At 39.4% G+C, this 16,708-nt stretch overlaps 1 protein-coding gene across 4 annotated transcripts in view; it reads right to left on the bottom strand.

Annotated features, from left to right (window-relative positions):
* Cep152 (centrosomal protein 152) overlaps window positions 1-16,708 on the bottom strand; it is a 157,767-nt gene that overhangs the window by 23,863 nt on the left and 117,196 nt on the right. For all 4 annotated transcript variants that reach the window (XM_045157384.1, XM_045157381.1, XM_045157382.1 and 1 more), the window contains exons 23-24: window positions 4,477-4,573; window positions 507-610 (exon numbers count right to left, since the gene is read on the bottom strand). In XM_045157384.1, the coding sequence (XP_045013319.1) occupies window positions 507-610; window positions 4,477-4,573 (201 nt within the window). The remainder of the gene's footprint in view (window positions 1-506; window positions 611-4,476; window positions 4,574-16,708) is intronic.

Here is a 16,708-nt window from a genome sequence, read left to right as displayed (position 1 = left end):
GAAATGAGGAATACCAAAAGTGCTAACAAGATTTATCTTCACAGATCATGAAAGTTTACAGTATAGAATATTGCTAATTTAAATAGCACATTTCCTTTATTTTATTTTATTTTTTACAAGGTGTTAAGAATAGAACTTAGAGCCTTGTGTATGCTAGTAGGAGCTCTCCCACTGAGCTGGATCCCCAGTCCTCATACAACATTTTCTTTTTGACAAGTTATTTAAGCTGTATGGTCTTTACAGTTTTAGTGTAATACTACTGTCCAAATAAAAGCAGATGATAATCAACAATACAAACTAACTAGTCTCATATCACTTCCAAAAGATAATTGGGCAAAAAGATCCATTATTATGTACTTTTGAAGTATTATCACTAATTTCTTCTAAGATTAAAGAAAAAGGTACCTGGAGAAATTTACCCAAATCTAAACTCTGGGTTTATACTTTACAAAAATGATAAAAGCCCAAGGCCATCATAAAACTCAGGAATCACTTTAGGGACTTACGCTTAATTTTTTTTACAGCTTTAATGTATTGTCCACGAAGTTCCTCCAGAGCTTGCCTACTACAGGGGTGGAAAGCATGTTCAATGGCCCCTTCTGACAATGACCTAAGATGAACCAGATTGAGAAAACAGACTGTAAGTCAAAAACTCCCCTTGAAGAGTATACATGAATTCATATAGTACAATTAAACAAACTGGGGTGTGGCAAAGATTTCATGTACAGAAACCTTTATTCAATTATTTAAACTCAGAGGAAGAGCTAGGCATGTGGTTCAGTTAGTACCGTACTTTCCTAGCATGCTTGATGCCCTGGGTTTATTTCCTAGCACTGCATACATGGGACACGGTAGTGCCTTATCATCTCAGTTCTTGGGAGGTAGAAACAAGAGGATCAGAAGTCAAATGTTATAGAGTGGAGTGAGTAAGGAGACTGCATCTGGCTTCCACTCATCCCAGCCACTGAAGTACACTAAGCTCCATAGAAACAGCACCAGGGCAAGTGAGAGCCGGATGGGCAATTGGGTGAATCTCGGTCCCTTGTTGAGGAAAAAAAAAATCAACTGAAGATGGGCAAAGGGAAACCCTAAGAAGCTGAGGCAAAAGGTCATGTTACACATTCTTTGTGTAAACCTGCCAGGAGGAACACAAGAAGCATCCAGATGCTTCTGTCAACTTCTCAGAGTTCTCTAAGAAGTGCTCAGAGAGGTAGATGACCATGTCTGCTAAAGAAAAAGGGAAGTTTGAAGACATGGCCAAGGCGGACAAGGCTTCTTATGAGAGAGAAATGAAAACCTATATCCCTCCAAAGGGCAAACAAAAAAGTTCAAGGATCCCAATGCACCCAAGCCTCCTTTGGCCTTCTTGTTCTGTTCTGAATATTACCCCCCAAATCAAAGGAGAACACCCCAGCCTATCCATTGGTGATATTGCAAATAAACTGGGAGAGACATGGAACAACAATGCTGTGGATGACAAGCAGCCTTACGAAAAGGAAGCTGCTAAGCCCAAGGAAAAGTACGAAAAGGACATGGCTGCCTACAGAGCTAAAGGAAAACCGGAGGCAGGGGGAAAAAAAAAGAGTTATCAAGGTGGCTGAAAAGAGCAAGAAAAAGAAAGAAGAGGGGAAGGTGAGGAGGAAAAGAGGAAGATGAAGATAAGGATGAAAAACAATGATGGTGAATAAGCTGGTTCCAGCACAGTTCTTTTCTTGTCCATAAAGCATCTGACCCCCCTATACACAACTCACTCCTTTTAAAGAAAGTAACTGAAATGTAAGTCTGTGTAAGATTTGTTTTTAAACTGTACAGTGTCATTTTTTGTATAGTTAACACACTACCTCTAGCCCTGTCCTGATGGTATTTTCACTAACCTTGCCTGGTATAGTATGGTGGTTTTAAATTGGCATGGAAATTTAAAGCAGTTTCTTGTTGGTGCACAGCACAAATTAGTTTTGCATGGGGACAGTAGACCTTTTTTTTTTTCATCTGCAGTTGTCTTTGATGTAGCTCACATGAAATAATTGTTCTGTTAACTGAATACCACTCTAATTGCAAAAATACTCAGCTGTTAACAATCTGAATGCTTTTAAGTCAATATAATTTTCTTTAATAAAAAAAGAGGATCAGAAGTCAAGTTGGATACCAGCCTGGGATACACAAGATATCCCCAAAATAAAAAGTACAAATGAAGATAAATTTTATCATAAAACTACATGATGAAAATATGCAAAATTATTAAAAAGTATATTGTAGGAAAATACTTAGTAACATGGGGCCTTTCTAATAGTATCTATAAAGGGCTACAATAATCTCACTTCTTAACAGTACACACATCATATATGTGTATAAATAGATCTAAATGACATAAAACATGGGCTTAACAGATAGTATGCTCTATGAAATAGGATCTGGGAGGTTTTCTTTTTCAATATACTTTATGTGAAATAAAGAAACAAATAAGAGTGATCTTTTTTAGTTTTTTGGTTTTTCAAGGTAGGGTCTGTCTCTAGCTCAGGCTGACCTGGAATTCACTGTGGAGTCTCAGGGTCACTTCGAACTCACAGCAATCCTCCTACCTCTGCCTCCCGAGTGCTGGGATTAAAGGCATGTGCCACCATGCCCAGCACTTTTTTTTTTAATGTGAGAGAGTGAGAATTGGCATACCAGGGCCTCTAGCTACTGCAGTAGAACTCTAGACACATGTGCCACCTAGTGTGCATGTGCAACCATGCATGTTTGGCTTATGTGGGACCTGAGGAGTCAAACATAGATAGGTCCTTAGGCTTTGCAGGCAAGCGCTTTAAGTGGTATATCATCTTTCCAGCCCAAGAATGGTATTTCTAATAATTTAAAGATACTTAGAAATAAAGTGGTCTTCAATTATCTCTTACTGGGCATTTATCCTAAATGCTGCATGCATCATTACAGAGATATTTTCTCAGCCATGTTTATAGCTGCTCAATTCATTATAGCTGAGAACCAGAATCAACCCAGGGGCCCATCATTGGAAGAATGGATAATAAAGTTGTGGAACATTTACACAATGGAATTCTACTCAGCAGTAAGAAAAAAAAATGATACAATGAAATTTGTAGAAAAATAGACTTGGAACAGATCATACTTAGCAAACTCACACCATCACAGAAAGACAAACACCACATGGTCTCACTCACATGAGGTTCCTCACATGGACCAGAGGAAAAGGAAGGGTGGGGAAAAACAAACACACAACTAAATCCAGAATGAACTGGTACCATGGAAACCTTTATCCTTGGAGATAGACTAACAGATACAACCCTCAAAAGTGGTAAGGGGGTACACCTGAAAAGAAGGGCCCTAGAGAGGGTGGGATAAAGCCTAAGCTTTAAATTTTTTTTTTAAATGTCTCTAACTTGTAACTCCCAGTACCAGAAACTGGCTGATACCTACAATGAGCTATTGATTGGAGAGACCTAAAAGGTCCCCAAGTCAAGTTTCTGTCAAAGCACTTGCTTATCCACCTGAGGCAAAAGGTATGCCCCTATTACTGAAGACACCATATGCTGTCAACAAAGAACACAAGGAAACCTGGCTGATATCTGGAAGACAGTCAGTCTCCAGTCAGTTAGCCCTAGTGCTGGAAAGTGCTACATGAGCTACTGGGGGAAAGCACCCAACAATGGTCTAAGCAAACACCCTGACAGGATGGGCATGCCAGTGCAATAGTGGCACCCAGCCTTTGTGGGTAATCAATTGCTATCAGAGTGGCTAAGAGATCCATTCAATGTAAAGGAACCCATATCTGGAGCTGGGCAACAGGTCAGAATCTTATGGAAGCAAAGTTCATACCTCCAATGCAAAACTCTCATTAGTCTTTGGCTAAAAGAGGGGTTGCATAAATCATATTCTCCCTAAATTAATAATGCTTATCCCATTTAAACTACACTGACTTCACTCTCCAATGGAGAATCTGTTATTTTTCAAAAGGCAGTGAGACCTGGGTAGATAAAACCACCCTTCGCATTTCAGCCAAGCCCCAGCTGAAACCACAGAGGTACTGGGGAGATGAGCAAGAAGGCAGCTTCCATGGTGAGCCTGGCAGTCAGCGCCAGGGTGAAGGAGACAGATGCTAAGGGCACTCAACACCTACCGAAGCAGAAATCCAGAGGCTCGTACGAAGAGCTCACCACTGCAGTAGACTTAAAACTCACCCACCACGGCTCAGGGCATTTTGCAGAAGAGGGGACAGAAATAATATACGAACCACAGATTGAGACATTCTGCCTTGAGGCACTGCCTCCCCCAAACAACTGAATGCTGCTTCCACAAAGCATAACCCACACTACCATGGGGAATACCTGTAACCCACTGAGGAGGGTTCCCAGTTGAACAGGGGCAGGGATAAGGAAAAGGACGGTACCAACACATGATGTATCTACATCAAGTATGTCCAAAATAACTAAACAAATAAAGTGGTATATAGTGAAATACAACCTTGGTGGTGGTGTACAGATTGTTCTTAATTCATCCAAATTATTCTTCATGTCATGGTTTTCTTCTATTAATTCTTCAACCACTTTAGTATTATCTTCTATAAAAAAAAAAGTTAGCTATGCATTAGTTCTTTCACAGTCCTTACACTCTAAGTTTCCAACACAAGTGTCTACAGACAAGACTCATAATTTTCAGTTACTCTCCTGTAGCATTTATACTTCAGTAAGCCCTAGTGTGACCATTTTCTTGTTCAGCTCTTGGCATAGTGTTCCACTTCCACCTTGCTTTTGGTTACACATTGTCCTGGAACTGTTCAAGTGCAATATATAAATAATGTTTTGCTTCCCAGCAAGACTGAAGTGCTCCAGAGAATTAGAAGGTGTTTTCTTTCTTTGCAGTCCTGCAGCTTGAACCCAGGGCTTTGTATATAGTAAACAAAGACTTTGCACCAGGTTTTACCATCAGCCCCAAACCTACTAAGTTTTCCATGTGTCCTTTCATCCTAGTATTCAGGCTGTGCTCACATAAATAATCACTGGACAAACACCGCAATATAAAATAATAAGAAAATGATAAATAAGTGCCATTTTCAGGAATAATGTAAAATGCTCAGTGGAGACTAACATATGGCATAAAGAAAAAAGTCATAGAGATCTAAGTTTAAACACTAACTCAGCTTATATATTCCTAAATCTGAGTTTTTTCAGGATGTAAAATGGGTGTAGTATATACCTTACAGATTATATTAGCAATGAAACAAATGCAGCAACAACAATAATTCAGAAGTTGAGTTTTTAGCACTTAGTGTGGCATCTCTATCATACTCTCCAGTGGCTCAGGGACTACAGTAGAAGAGGTGGCAGGAAAAAAAAAAAGTGAGAGCCAAAGAATGGGGAAGAGTGCTTTGGAACACAGTTTCTCAGATATAAAATGGTTACTATATTCATGGCCTCACAGCGGCTACTGTTACCTTCACAAGACCTGCCAAATGTTAAGTCCAACATTCTGTCATAGATGATGAAGGAAGGATAAATGAATGAATAAATAATCAATAAATCAAACATCAATATGGAAAGGGAATAGTAGGAAAAAAGTGCGAGCTCCCAAAACTTACAGGTCTCAAAGTCGCCTTATTTATTGTTAACAGATTTAGTAAGCAATAGATGTCAGTAGGTGACTACTCAATCAGTACTTACCCAGTGTGTGCAATGAGCTGGGTATAGAGGTACTGTGCTAAGGACTACTCCAGGACTTGATTCTTGTTACCATAAAGTCTCCCAAAAGGAGTACAGACAATAGATAATTACAGAAGTTACAAAATGCACAGCAGGTAAAGGGAAGCATAACCATAGGACCTAACCAGGTACAATGTGAAGAAAAGATGAAAAGGAGGCAGCCATAAATAAGATCAGGAAGTTTTGGTAAAGGGAAAAAAAAAAAGGCGCAAAAATCAGAGACAATGAAAGTCATGCTGTGGCTCTACTGAGAGAGGAAAGTGGAGAAACAGGATGGAGGGGCTGACAGGAGCATGAAGAGTTTTCAGAAACCATGATAAATTAAATGTTCATATTTAATGCTGAGTACCATAGTTAGCTACTTAACAGCTCTTAACACGAAAGTATCACAATCCAATTCACTGTTTAGAAGGTTGCCCTATCTGCCTTACAGAGAAGAGATTGGAGGAGCAAGAGAGGCTGCAGAAAGACGCAGAATGTGACTGCCACTGTCTAGGCAAGAGACAGAGACCAATGTAGAAAATATGAGCATGTTTACCCTGTTTTTTCCAAACGATGTGATTGAGAGCCTAGTATTGGGCTTACTGTTCATTCAAACATTTACTAGTATGTACTGGTACTACCACTCCAAACATGAACAAAATGAGGCATTTCCCTGGTCCAGGGAACAGCCTGGGCAGGGCAGAGTTTCAGGCAAGCATATATAGAGTGACAGAAGGAATGAAGAAAGAACCATCTGGAGTTATTAGAGCATACAGGTGTGGCCTACTTAATCCAGCTGGGAAAATGAAGGAGGGTTTTGCAGATGGGGCATCTTTTGAATTGAATCCTCAAGGATGAAAGCTGGACTGAAAAGAAAATGGTAGAGTCAAGTATACAGGACAGAGTGGCAACACTATATGCAAGAGCTAGCAGAAAAGAAAACATAAATAAAACATTTAAAATACAGAATCAAGAGCACAGGGTATAGGTGGCCAGTGGAGACTAAGAGAAAAGAGCTGTGTAAAGCCAATGGCTCCCTTCTTCAATGGGCAATAGGAAATGACAGAAGAAACCCCTTTCAGATACTGCCCTTATAGATAGCACTGGGAGTAGACTGGATGGAGGCTGGCCAGGCTCATATGCCTTCATTTATGTTATTTCTCCCTTTCAGAATGTTATTCTCATTGACAAATGCCTTCTTATCCCGTTCCTAGAGTACTGCAAGACACATATCTGTTCAATGGAGAAAGAAAAAAGGAATGCTAAGCTTTCAATCAGGGATGAAATTTACTTTTTCATAATTCATTAATAAATCCATTAGTATTAGATCCAAATTCGTGTTTATTAGTCCCCAAAGACATCAGCTCACGCACTAGCAAAAGTGACCCATGTGAATGTTTCAACAAGGATCCAAGAGCTTATACTGGTAGCATTGCAACCTGCGTGAAGCGCTAACCTCCGATTTTTTCCACTATAGCTTTGTGCTTCCTGTCTAAATACTGCAGATGCCTACAGCACTTCCCCAGTTTTCTTTTCAGAGCGTGGCACATCTGCTTTCCTCTTTCAAGTTCTTGCAAGCAGTGTCCACAGCATAAATCTTTAATTTCAAGGAACTTTTTATCTGCAAAAATTAAATGATAATAAAACTTTTACAAGAATAAAAGGCAAACCAGATGACATGACTCATAACTACAGGCTACAGAGAAGCTGAAAGGAAGGATACTTAAGAGACACCTGAGTTTAACCAAGTTTACTACTTACTGGCTGTGTGATGCCATGATTACTAGTTTCCTTGAAGCTTAATGTTTAGTATGTAAAGCTGGATGATACCATTTACTTTAAATCTGCAATGAAACCTAATGCCAGATCTTAGTATTGAATGCCATTTCCCACTAAAAGGCACCAGGAATCTTTAAGACATAGCTAACTTCAAAACTGGAAGAGGCGGGCTGGGAGAGTGGCTTAGCAGTTAAGGCAATTGCCCACGAAAACTGAGGACCCATGGTTGACTCTCCAGATTCCAAACAAGCCAGACAGACAAGGTGATGCAAGCGCAAGGTCGCACATGCAAACAAGGTGGCACATACGTCTGGAGTTCGACTGCAGTGGCTGGAGTCCCTGGCACATCAATTCTCTTTCGCTCTCTCATGTATGTTCTCTCTCTCTCATTAAAAAAAAAAAAAAAAAATACAAAAAAGGCACTGTGTAGATGCAAAATAAGACTGATATAAGTTATGCTAGAAAATAAGGAACACATCATGCACTGTTCCTGCTGAGAAAATACAATCTGAATTTAATGAGGAAGAGACAGAAGACAACCCCAAAATGCTATGCATTCTGTTAAACAAAACAAAGAAAAAAAAAAAAAAGAAAAGAAAGACATCAAAGTAGAAGAAAGACTAGTCAGGAAGGGGTTCAGCAGAATGGCAATGGGAAAGGGGTTCAAGATGAGGTAATGGGAGAGGATTATGATCAAAATATACTATTTATTAGGCTGGAGAGATGGCTTAGTGCTCTAAGGCTAAAGCGCTTGTCTGCAAAGCCAAAGGACCCATATAAGCCAGATGCACAAGGCGGCGCATGCATCTGGAGTTTGCAGGGGCTGGAGCCCTGGCGCACCCATTCTCTCCCTCTCTCTACCTGCCTATTTCTGTATCTCTCTCTCAAATAAATAAAAAAATAAAATATTAAAATATATATATACTATTTACATGTGAACAAATTGTAACTAAGATAATAAATTTGAAAATGTTATTAAAGAGAGTTTGACTATAAGTGATCTGAGAAAACAAATAAACTGTCACAGGGCAAATGGCTTCCATACAAAGTCATTGGTCCAGCAAATTCTTTGTGCTCTCTCTCACTCCCCTTTTTTTTTTTTTTTTTTTTTTTTTGTATTTTAGTTTTGAGGTAGAGTCTCACTCTAGCCCAGGTTGACCTCCTGGAATGCACTATGGAGTCTCAGATTGGCCTTGAACTCAGTGATTCTCCTAACTCTGCCTCCTAAATGCTGGGATTAAAGGCATGTGCCACCATGCCTGGCTCTCCTGACTCTTGAGCTTCATTTAACGGTGTCATTCATATTCATAAGCATCAAAGGATGAATGAAGCATCACACTGGTCCATAAACTGATTTTTTAGATTTGCATTCAAGATACTGTTGGTAAAACTAGAAACCAGCCAAAAATGTTTACTAACAAGAAAACATATAATTACAGTGTAATCACACAATAGTATAGTTTGTACAGAAATAAAAATGGAAACACTAGATAGAGATCTAGCATAAGCACAGAGAAAATTTAGTAGCATGATGTAGGTGGAGAAAAGGCAAGCCCCGAAGACATAATGAGTATTAAGCCATTTTGATAGTGTTTAGACAAAAAATACAGCAACAACTTTTGAGCATACATACAGAGTGGTCAAAACAAATGAAAGTAATGAATAAGTTTTAAACATCAAAACAAGGATCAGGCTGGGGGAAGCTGTGGAAATGGAACTGTGATAACAGTATTGAAGCACTCCATTTCTTAAGTTGACTGGTGGCTTCCTGGCATTAGCTTACCTATGCATTATTTTTATATTCTTGCATGTAACAAATATTTCACAATTAAGTTACTCAAAAAGAGTAAGGTTAGGAGAATATAGCCAAATATACACTAGCACTGTCTGGTAGCAAGATTGCAAAGGGCTTGACCTTTAAGTGACTACATTCGATTTAATCCTGTCTAGTGGACTTATTACTGTATTTAAGAGGAAAAAAACTAAAGAAAAAAAATCTTATAGTATGGTTTGTCTTCAACTGAAACCAATTTCTTTCATAGGACATCTTAGTTATATATTTTGTTTGTTTGTTTTTTTGAGGTAGGGTCTCACTCTAGCCCCAGCTGACCTGGAATTCACTATGGAGTCGCAGGGTGGCCTTGAACTCACAGTGATCCTCCTACCTCTGCCTCCCGAGTGCTGGAATTAAAGGCATGCGCCACCACGCATGGCAAATTTTGAATATACTACTATAGTATCGTACAAAATTATTTTGAAACAATTTTTATTTATTTGTGTGTATGTGGGTTCGTGTGTGCATGTGGATGGGTACATCAGGGCCTCTTGCTGTTATACAAGAACACCATTTACTTGTGACACTTTTTTTTTTTTTTTTTTTTTTCCCGAGGTAGGGTTTTACTCTAGCTCAGGCTGACCTGGAATTCACTATGGAGTCTCAGGGTGGCCTTTATCTCACAGCGATCCTCCTACCTCTGCCTCCCAAGTGCTGGGATTAAAGGCGTGTGCCACCACGCCCAGCAGGCTTGTGACACTTTTTGAGCCCAGTTTACATGGTGGCTTGCAGCCTGGGAGGCTTTGAAAGCAAGCATTTTTAACATCTTTCTAGCACCCAAATTCTTTTTATAAAGATAAGTTTAAGTTATTATGGAAGAGTTAAACTATCAATTCATCAAAAGCTCAAATATTACCATTACCATTCATTTGTTGGACAGAAATATACTAAAAACAGTATTCTTTGCCCCATTATAAACATTTCACAAATACATTTTCAAAGCACTTAAAATGTTTCAGAAAGGAGACTTCCGGTTAAGATGGCGGCGTAGGTACCACGCCAAAGCAGCCTGGGGGGGGAAAGACCAAAAAAAACTCAGCAAAATACACACTTTTACTAAAAAGTGAGGTGTATAGGAAGTTGAGGCGGCAGCGGAGAAGTGGAAGAGTTATAGAGCATCCAGAGCCTGCACAGCCGGGAACAGCGGCTCCGGGGCGGCTCGGCTACCCGCCGCAACCGCGGAGCGGCAGAAAACCGCCGGACTCTCGGCTCGAGCCGCAGGACAAGCCAGGTGCGGGATTTTCCCCTCACACCGCGCTCTCCGCAACTCGGGAAACGTGAGGGGAGAGCGGCAGCGAGCAACGGAGGGAGGAGCAGACCGCGAGGTAAAAGCACGCGTGGAACAGCGATACAACCAGGGCAGCCGCGGCTCCCTCCCCTCACCGGCCGCCTGAACCCAGCTCCAGCGAACACAGCAGCGGCCCGGGACCCGGCCACGCCAACTTGGGCTGACGGCGGGACCCAAGCAGGAGCAGAATTCGGCAGCAACTTCAGCGGCTCCAACACCGGTACCAGTGGCCCCAGCAACAGCGGATCCAGGAGCGACTGCGGGGTGAGCAGCACCGGTGGACACGGCAACGGCAGCTTCAGCAGCGGTGGGGGCTCCGGGGGAGGCAGCTATAACAGCTGCAGAGGTGGCAGCAGCGACTCAGTTTGCCCCGTAGGAAAAGCAAGTGCCCAGCTCCAGAAATCAGAACGGCAGCCCAACGACCCAGGCAGCAACTTGACTGAGACCACAATCACCCAAGGTAACTGGGATTGCACCAGGGAAGGGTCTCACTTGGTCACAAACTGACTTGGATACCTCAATAGACCAGAAATCTAAGCCTCTTTGTTGATAGAGGATCTGGTCATTATAATAACTACTCTTGCATACATAATCAGGGCTGTTTTTGATGGAATGGGTACAGTGTTTAGTTAAATTTTAGAATCTACCAGTATATTATTCCACTCAGCCTGCTTGAATACTCCTATAGCAGGGAAACTCAACCCCTAAGAACATCTTTGTAGATACTCTGAGAGTCTTAAGAGCCACACCTAATACCTTAAGGTCCTACCCTGAAAATATATTACATCAAATCAATTGATACAGCTAAGAATACACAGCTAGCTAGAAAATCCAAGCATTAACTTAATCCAAGATGCAAAAATATATACATTATAACACAAGAAACACTAAAAAGCAAGACGATATAAATCCACCTAAAAGTATTAATGCATCAGAAATGTCCTCCAGTGAGAAAGAGTTAGAGGAAATGCCTGAGAAAGAGTTCAAAAGAATAATTATAAATATGTTCAAAGAGGTCAAAGAACACATGAAAACAATCAAAGAAGAAATCAAAGAGGAAATCAAAGGAATCAAAGAAGAGGCAGGACACCAATTTAATGAAATAAAGAAGGCAATACAAGACATAAATAGAGAAATAGAAATAATAAAGAAAAACCAGTCAGAATTACTAGCAATGAAGAACACAGTTAATGAAATAAAAAACTCTGTAGAAAATCTCACCAGTAGGATGGATGAGGGAGAGGACAGAATATCTAAGCTAGAAGATCAGGTGGCAGACCTAATGCAGTCCAACAAAGAGAAAGACAAACTTATAGAAAAGTATGAGTGGGAATTTCAAGATATTCGGGACACTATGAAAAGATCCAATATAAGAATTCAGGGCATAGTAGAAGGAGAAGAATTCCACTCCAGAGGCATAGTAGGCATCTTCAACAAAATCATAGAGGAAAATTTTCCCCAAATTGGGAAAGAGGTGCCAATACAGATACAGGAAGCCTTTAGAACCCCAGCCAGACAAAACCCAGAAAGAAACTCTCCTCGCCACATTATACTCAAACTTCCAAACACACAAACCAAAGAAAAAATATTGAAAGCAGTTAGAGAGAAAAATCAAGTTACCTACAAAAGCAAGCCCATCAGGATTACAGCAGATTATTCAACACAAACTTTTAAAGCCAGAAGGGCCTGGAGTGATATATTCCAAGTTCTGAAAGATAACAACTGTCAACCAAGGTTACTTTATCCTGCAAAGTTATCCATCCAAATAGATGGAGAAATAAAGACATTCCATGACAAAAGCAGGTTAAAGGAATATCTGAAGACAAAACCAGCTCTACAGAAAATACTTGATAGAATCCTCCATGCTGAACAAAAGGAAAAGCACACATATAAGGAACCTAGAAAAAACCAGCCATACTCAAATACCAGTTAACAGAAGAGAGCACAGGTAGAACAAGTAACACACACACACACACACAAATGGCAAACATAAATACACACCTTTCAATAATATCTCTTAATATCAACGGTCTCAATGCCCCAACGAAAAGACATAGATTTGCAGACTGGGTTAAAAAGCAGGATCCTACAATTTGTTGTCTTCAAGAAACTCACCTTTCTACAAAGGATAGACATTATCTTTGGGTGAAAGGTTGGAAGACGGTGTTTCAAGCAAATGGGCCTAGAAAACAAGCAGGGGTTGCTATCCTAATATCAGACAGGGTGGACTTTAGTCCGAAGTTAGTCAAAAAAGATAAGGAAGGTCACTTTATATTGATTAAGGGCACACTACAACAGGAGGACATTACAATCCTAAACATATATGCACCTAATATGGGGGCTCCCAAATTCGTCAAACAAACACTATTAGAACTAAGGTCACAGATAACACCAAACACGGTGGTGGTGGGTGACTTTAACACCCTACTCTCATCAATTGACAGGTCATCCAGGGAAAGAATAAACAGAGAGGCATCTGGACTAAATGAGGTCATAGAAGGAATGGACCTAACAGATATATACAGGATATTTCATCCAAAGGCTGCAGAATATACATTCTTTTCAGCAGCACATGGAACATTCTCTAAAATAGACCATATATTAGGACACAAAGCAAATCTTAACAAATTCAGGAAAATTTAAATAATTCCTTGCATTCTATGTGACCACAATGGAATTAAACTACAAATCAGTAGCAAGAAAGGTTATAGAGCATACACAAAATCATGGAAACTAAACAATACACTACTAAATGATGAGTGGGTCAATGAAGAAATCAAAAAGGAAATCAAAAAATTTATAGAGTCAAATGATAATGAGAACACAACATACCAAAATCTCTGGGACACAATGAAGGCAGTTCTAAGAGGTAAATTTATAGCCTTAAGTGCCTATATTAAGAAATTAGAAAGGTCGCAAGTAAATGACCTAATGCTTCGCCTTAAAGCCTTGGAAAAAGAAGAACAAGGCAAACCAAAAAGTAGTAGACGGGAAGAAATAATAAAGATTAGGGCAGAAATTAATGAAATAGAAACAAAAAGAACAATCCAAAGAATTAATGAAACAAAGAGTTGGTTCTTTGAAAGGATAAACAAGATTGATAAACCCTTAGCAAATCTGACCAAAAGAAAGAGAGAAGAGACACAAATTAATAAAATCAGAGATGAACAAGGTAACATCACAACAGATTCCAGAGAAATTCAAAAAATTATAGGGACATACTATAAAAGCATATACTCCACAAAGTATGAAAATCTGAAAGAAATGGATGATTTCCTTGATCTATATGACCTACCTAAATTAAATCAAAATGAGATTAATCACTTAAATAGACCTATAACAAAACATGGAGATCCGAGCAGTTATCAATAATCTCCCAACTAAAAAAAGCCCAGGCCCGGATGGATTCACTGCTGAATTTTACCAGACTTTTAAGGAAGAGCTAACACCATTGCTTCTTAAGCTTTTCCAGGAAATAGAAAAAGAAGGAATCCTACCAAATTCCTTCTATGAGGCCAGCATCACCCTGATACCAAAACCAGGCAAAGATAGAACAAAAAAAGAAAATTACAGACCAATCTCCCCCATGAACATAGATGCAAAAATTCTCAACAAAATATTGGCAAACAGAATACAAGAGTATATCAAAAAGATCATTCACCCTGACCAAGTAGGCTTTATCCCAGAGATGCAGGGATGGTTCAACATACGCAAATCTATAAACGTAATACATTACATAAATGGGTTGAAGGACAAAAATCACATGATCATCTCATTAGATGCAGAGAAAGCATTTGACAAAATCCAACATCCCTTCATGATAAAAGTCCTACAGAGACTGGGAATAGAAGGAACATATCTCAATATAATAAAGGCTATTTATGACAAGCCTACAGCCAACATATTACTAAATGGGGAAAAACTGGAAGCTTTTCCACTAAAATCAGGAACAAGACAAGGGTGTCCACTGTCTCCACTTCTATTTAATATAGTTTTGGAAGTCTTAGCCATAGCAATAAGGCAAGAGTCACACATAAAAGGGATACAAATTGGAAAGGAAGAAATCAAGTTATCATTATTTGCAGATGACATGATTCTATACATAAAGGACCCTAAAGACTCTACTAGCAAGCTGTTAGAGCTGATCAAAACCTACAGCAATGTAGCAGGATACAAAATAAATACACAGAAATCAGTAGCCTTCGTATATGCTAACAACAAACACACAGAGGATGAAATCAGAGAATCACTCCCATTCACAATTGCATCAAAAAAAATAAAATACCTTGGAATAAACCTAACTAAGGAAGTAAAGAATCTATAAAATGAGAACTTTAAGACACTCAAGCGAGAAATTGCAGAAGACACTAGAAAGTGGAGAAACATCCCTTGTTCCTGGCTTGGAAGAATCAATATCGTGAAAATGGCAATCTTACCTAAAGCAATCTACACATTTAATGCAATCCCTATCAAAATTCCAAAGGCTTTCTTCATGGAAATAGAAAAAACAATCCAAAAATTCATTTGGAATCATAAAAAACCTCGAATATCTAAAATAATACTGAGCAACAAAAAAGAGGCTGGTGGTATCACCATACCTGATTTTAACCTATACTACAGAGCCATAGTAACAAAAACAGCATGGTACTGGCACAAAAACAGACATGTAGATCAGTGGAACAGAATAGAGGACCCAGATAAGCCCAAGTAGCTATAGCCACCTGATATTCGATAAAAATGCCAAAAACACTCATTGGAGAAGAGACAGCCTCTTCAGCAAATGGTGTTTTGAAAACTGGATAAATATCTGCAGAAGGATGAAAATAGATTCTTCTCTCTCGCCATGCACAAGAATTAAGTCCAAATGGATTAAAGACCTTAACATCAGACCGGAAACTTTGAAACTGCTAGAGGAAAAAGTAGGGGAAACCCTTCAACATATTGGTCTTGGCAAAGACTTTCTGAATACAACCCCAATTGCTCAGGCAATAAAACCACAGATTAACCACTGGGACCTAATGAAATTACAAAGATTTTGCACCGCAAAGGACACAGTGAAAAAAGCAAAGAGGCAACCTACAGAATGGGAAAAAATCTTCGCCAGCTATATATCTGATAGAGGATTAATATCTAGGATATACAAAGAACTCAAAAAGTTAACTAACAAGGAATCAAACAGGCCAATCAAAAAATGGGCTAAGGAGCTAAATAGAGAGTTCTCAAAGGAAGAAATACGAATGGCATATAAGCACCTAAAAAAATGTTCTACGTCACTAGTCATCAGGGAAATGCAGATTAAAACTACATTGAGATTCCATCTCACTCCTGTCAGATTGGCCACCATCATGAAAACAAATGATCATAAATGTTGGCGGGGATGTGGAAAAAAAGGAACCCTTCTGCACTGCTGGTGGGAATGCAATCTGGTCCAGCCACTGTGGAAAACAGTGTGGAGGTTCCTAAAGCAGCTAGAGATTGATCTACCATATGACCCAGCTATAGCACTCCTGGGCATATATCCAAAGGACTCATCTCATTTCCTTAGAAGTACATGCTCAACCATGTTTATTGCTGCTCAATTTATAATAGCTGGGAAATGGAACCAGCCTAGATGTCCCTCAACAGATGAGTGGATAATGAAGATGTGGTACATTTATACAATGGAGTTCTACTCAGCGGTAAAGAAAAATGAAGTTATGAAATTTGCAGAAAAATGGATGGACTTGGAAAGTATTATACTAAGTCAGGTAACCCAGGCCCAGAAAGCCAAGCGCCACATGTTCTCCCTCATATGGGGATCCTAGCTACAGATGACTGGGCTTCTGTGTGAGAATGAAAATACTTAGTAGCAGAGGCCAGTAAGTTGAAAAGGAGACATAAAGGGTGGAGAAAGGAAGGGAGGAAGATACTTAATAGGTTGATATTGTATATATGTAATTACAATGATTGTAATGGGGAGGTAATATGATTGAGAATAGAATTTCAAACGGGAAAGTGTGGGGGTGGGGAGGGAGGGAATCACCATGGGATATATTTTATAATCATGGAAAATGTTAATAAAAATTAAAAAAAAAATAATAATTTTGATTTAATAAAAGGGATAATATGATTTCC

Source organism: Jaculus jaculus, chromosome 8 (assembly GCF_020740685.1).
Source record: "Jaculus jaculus isolate mJacJac1 chromosome 8, mJacJac1.mat.Y.cur, whole genome shotgun sequence".
Taxonomy (NCBI): domain Eukaryota; kingdom Metazoa; phylum Chordata; class Mammalia; order Rodentia; family Dipodidae; genus Jaculus; species Jaculus jaculus.
Note: the sequence above shows the minus strand (reverse complement) of the source record. Positions and strands in the feature narration are given on the sequence as shown.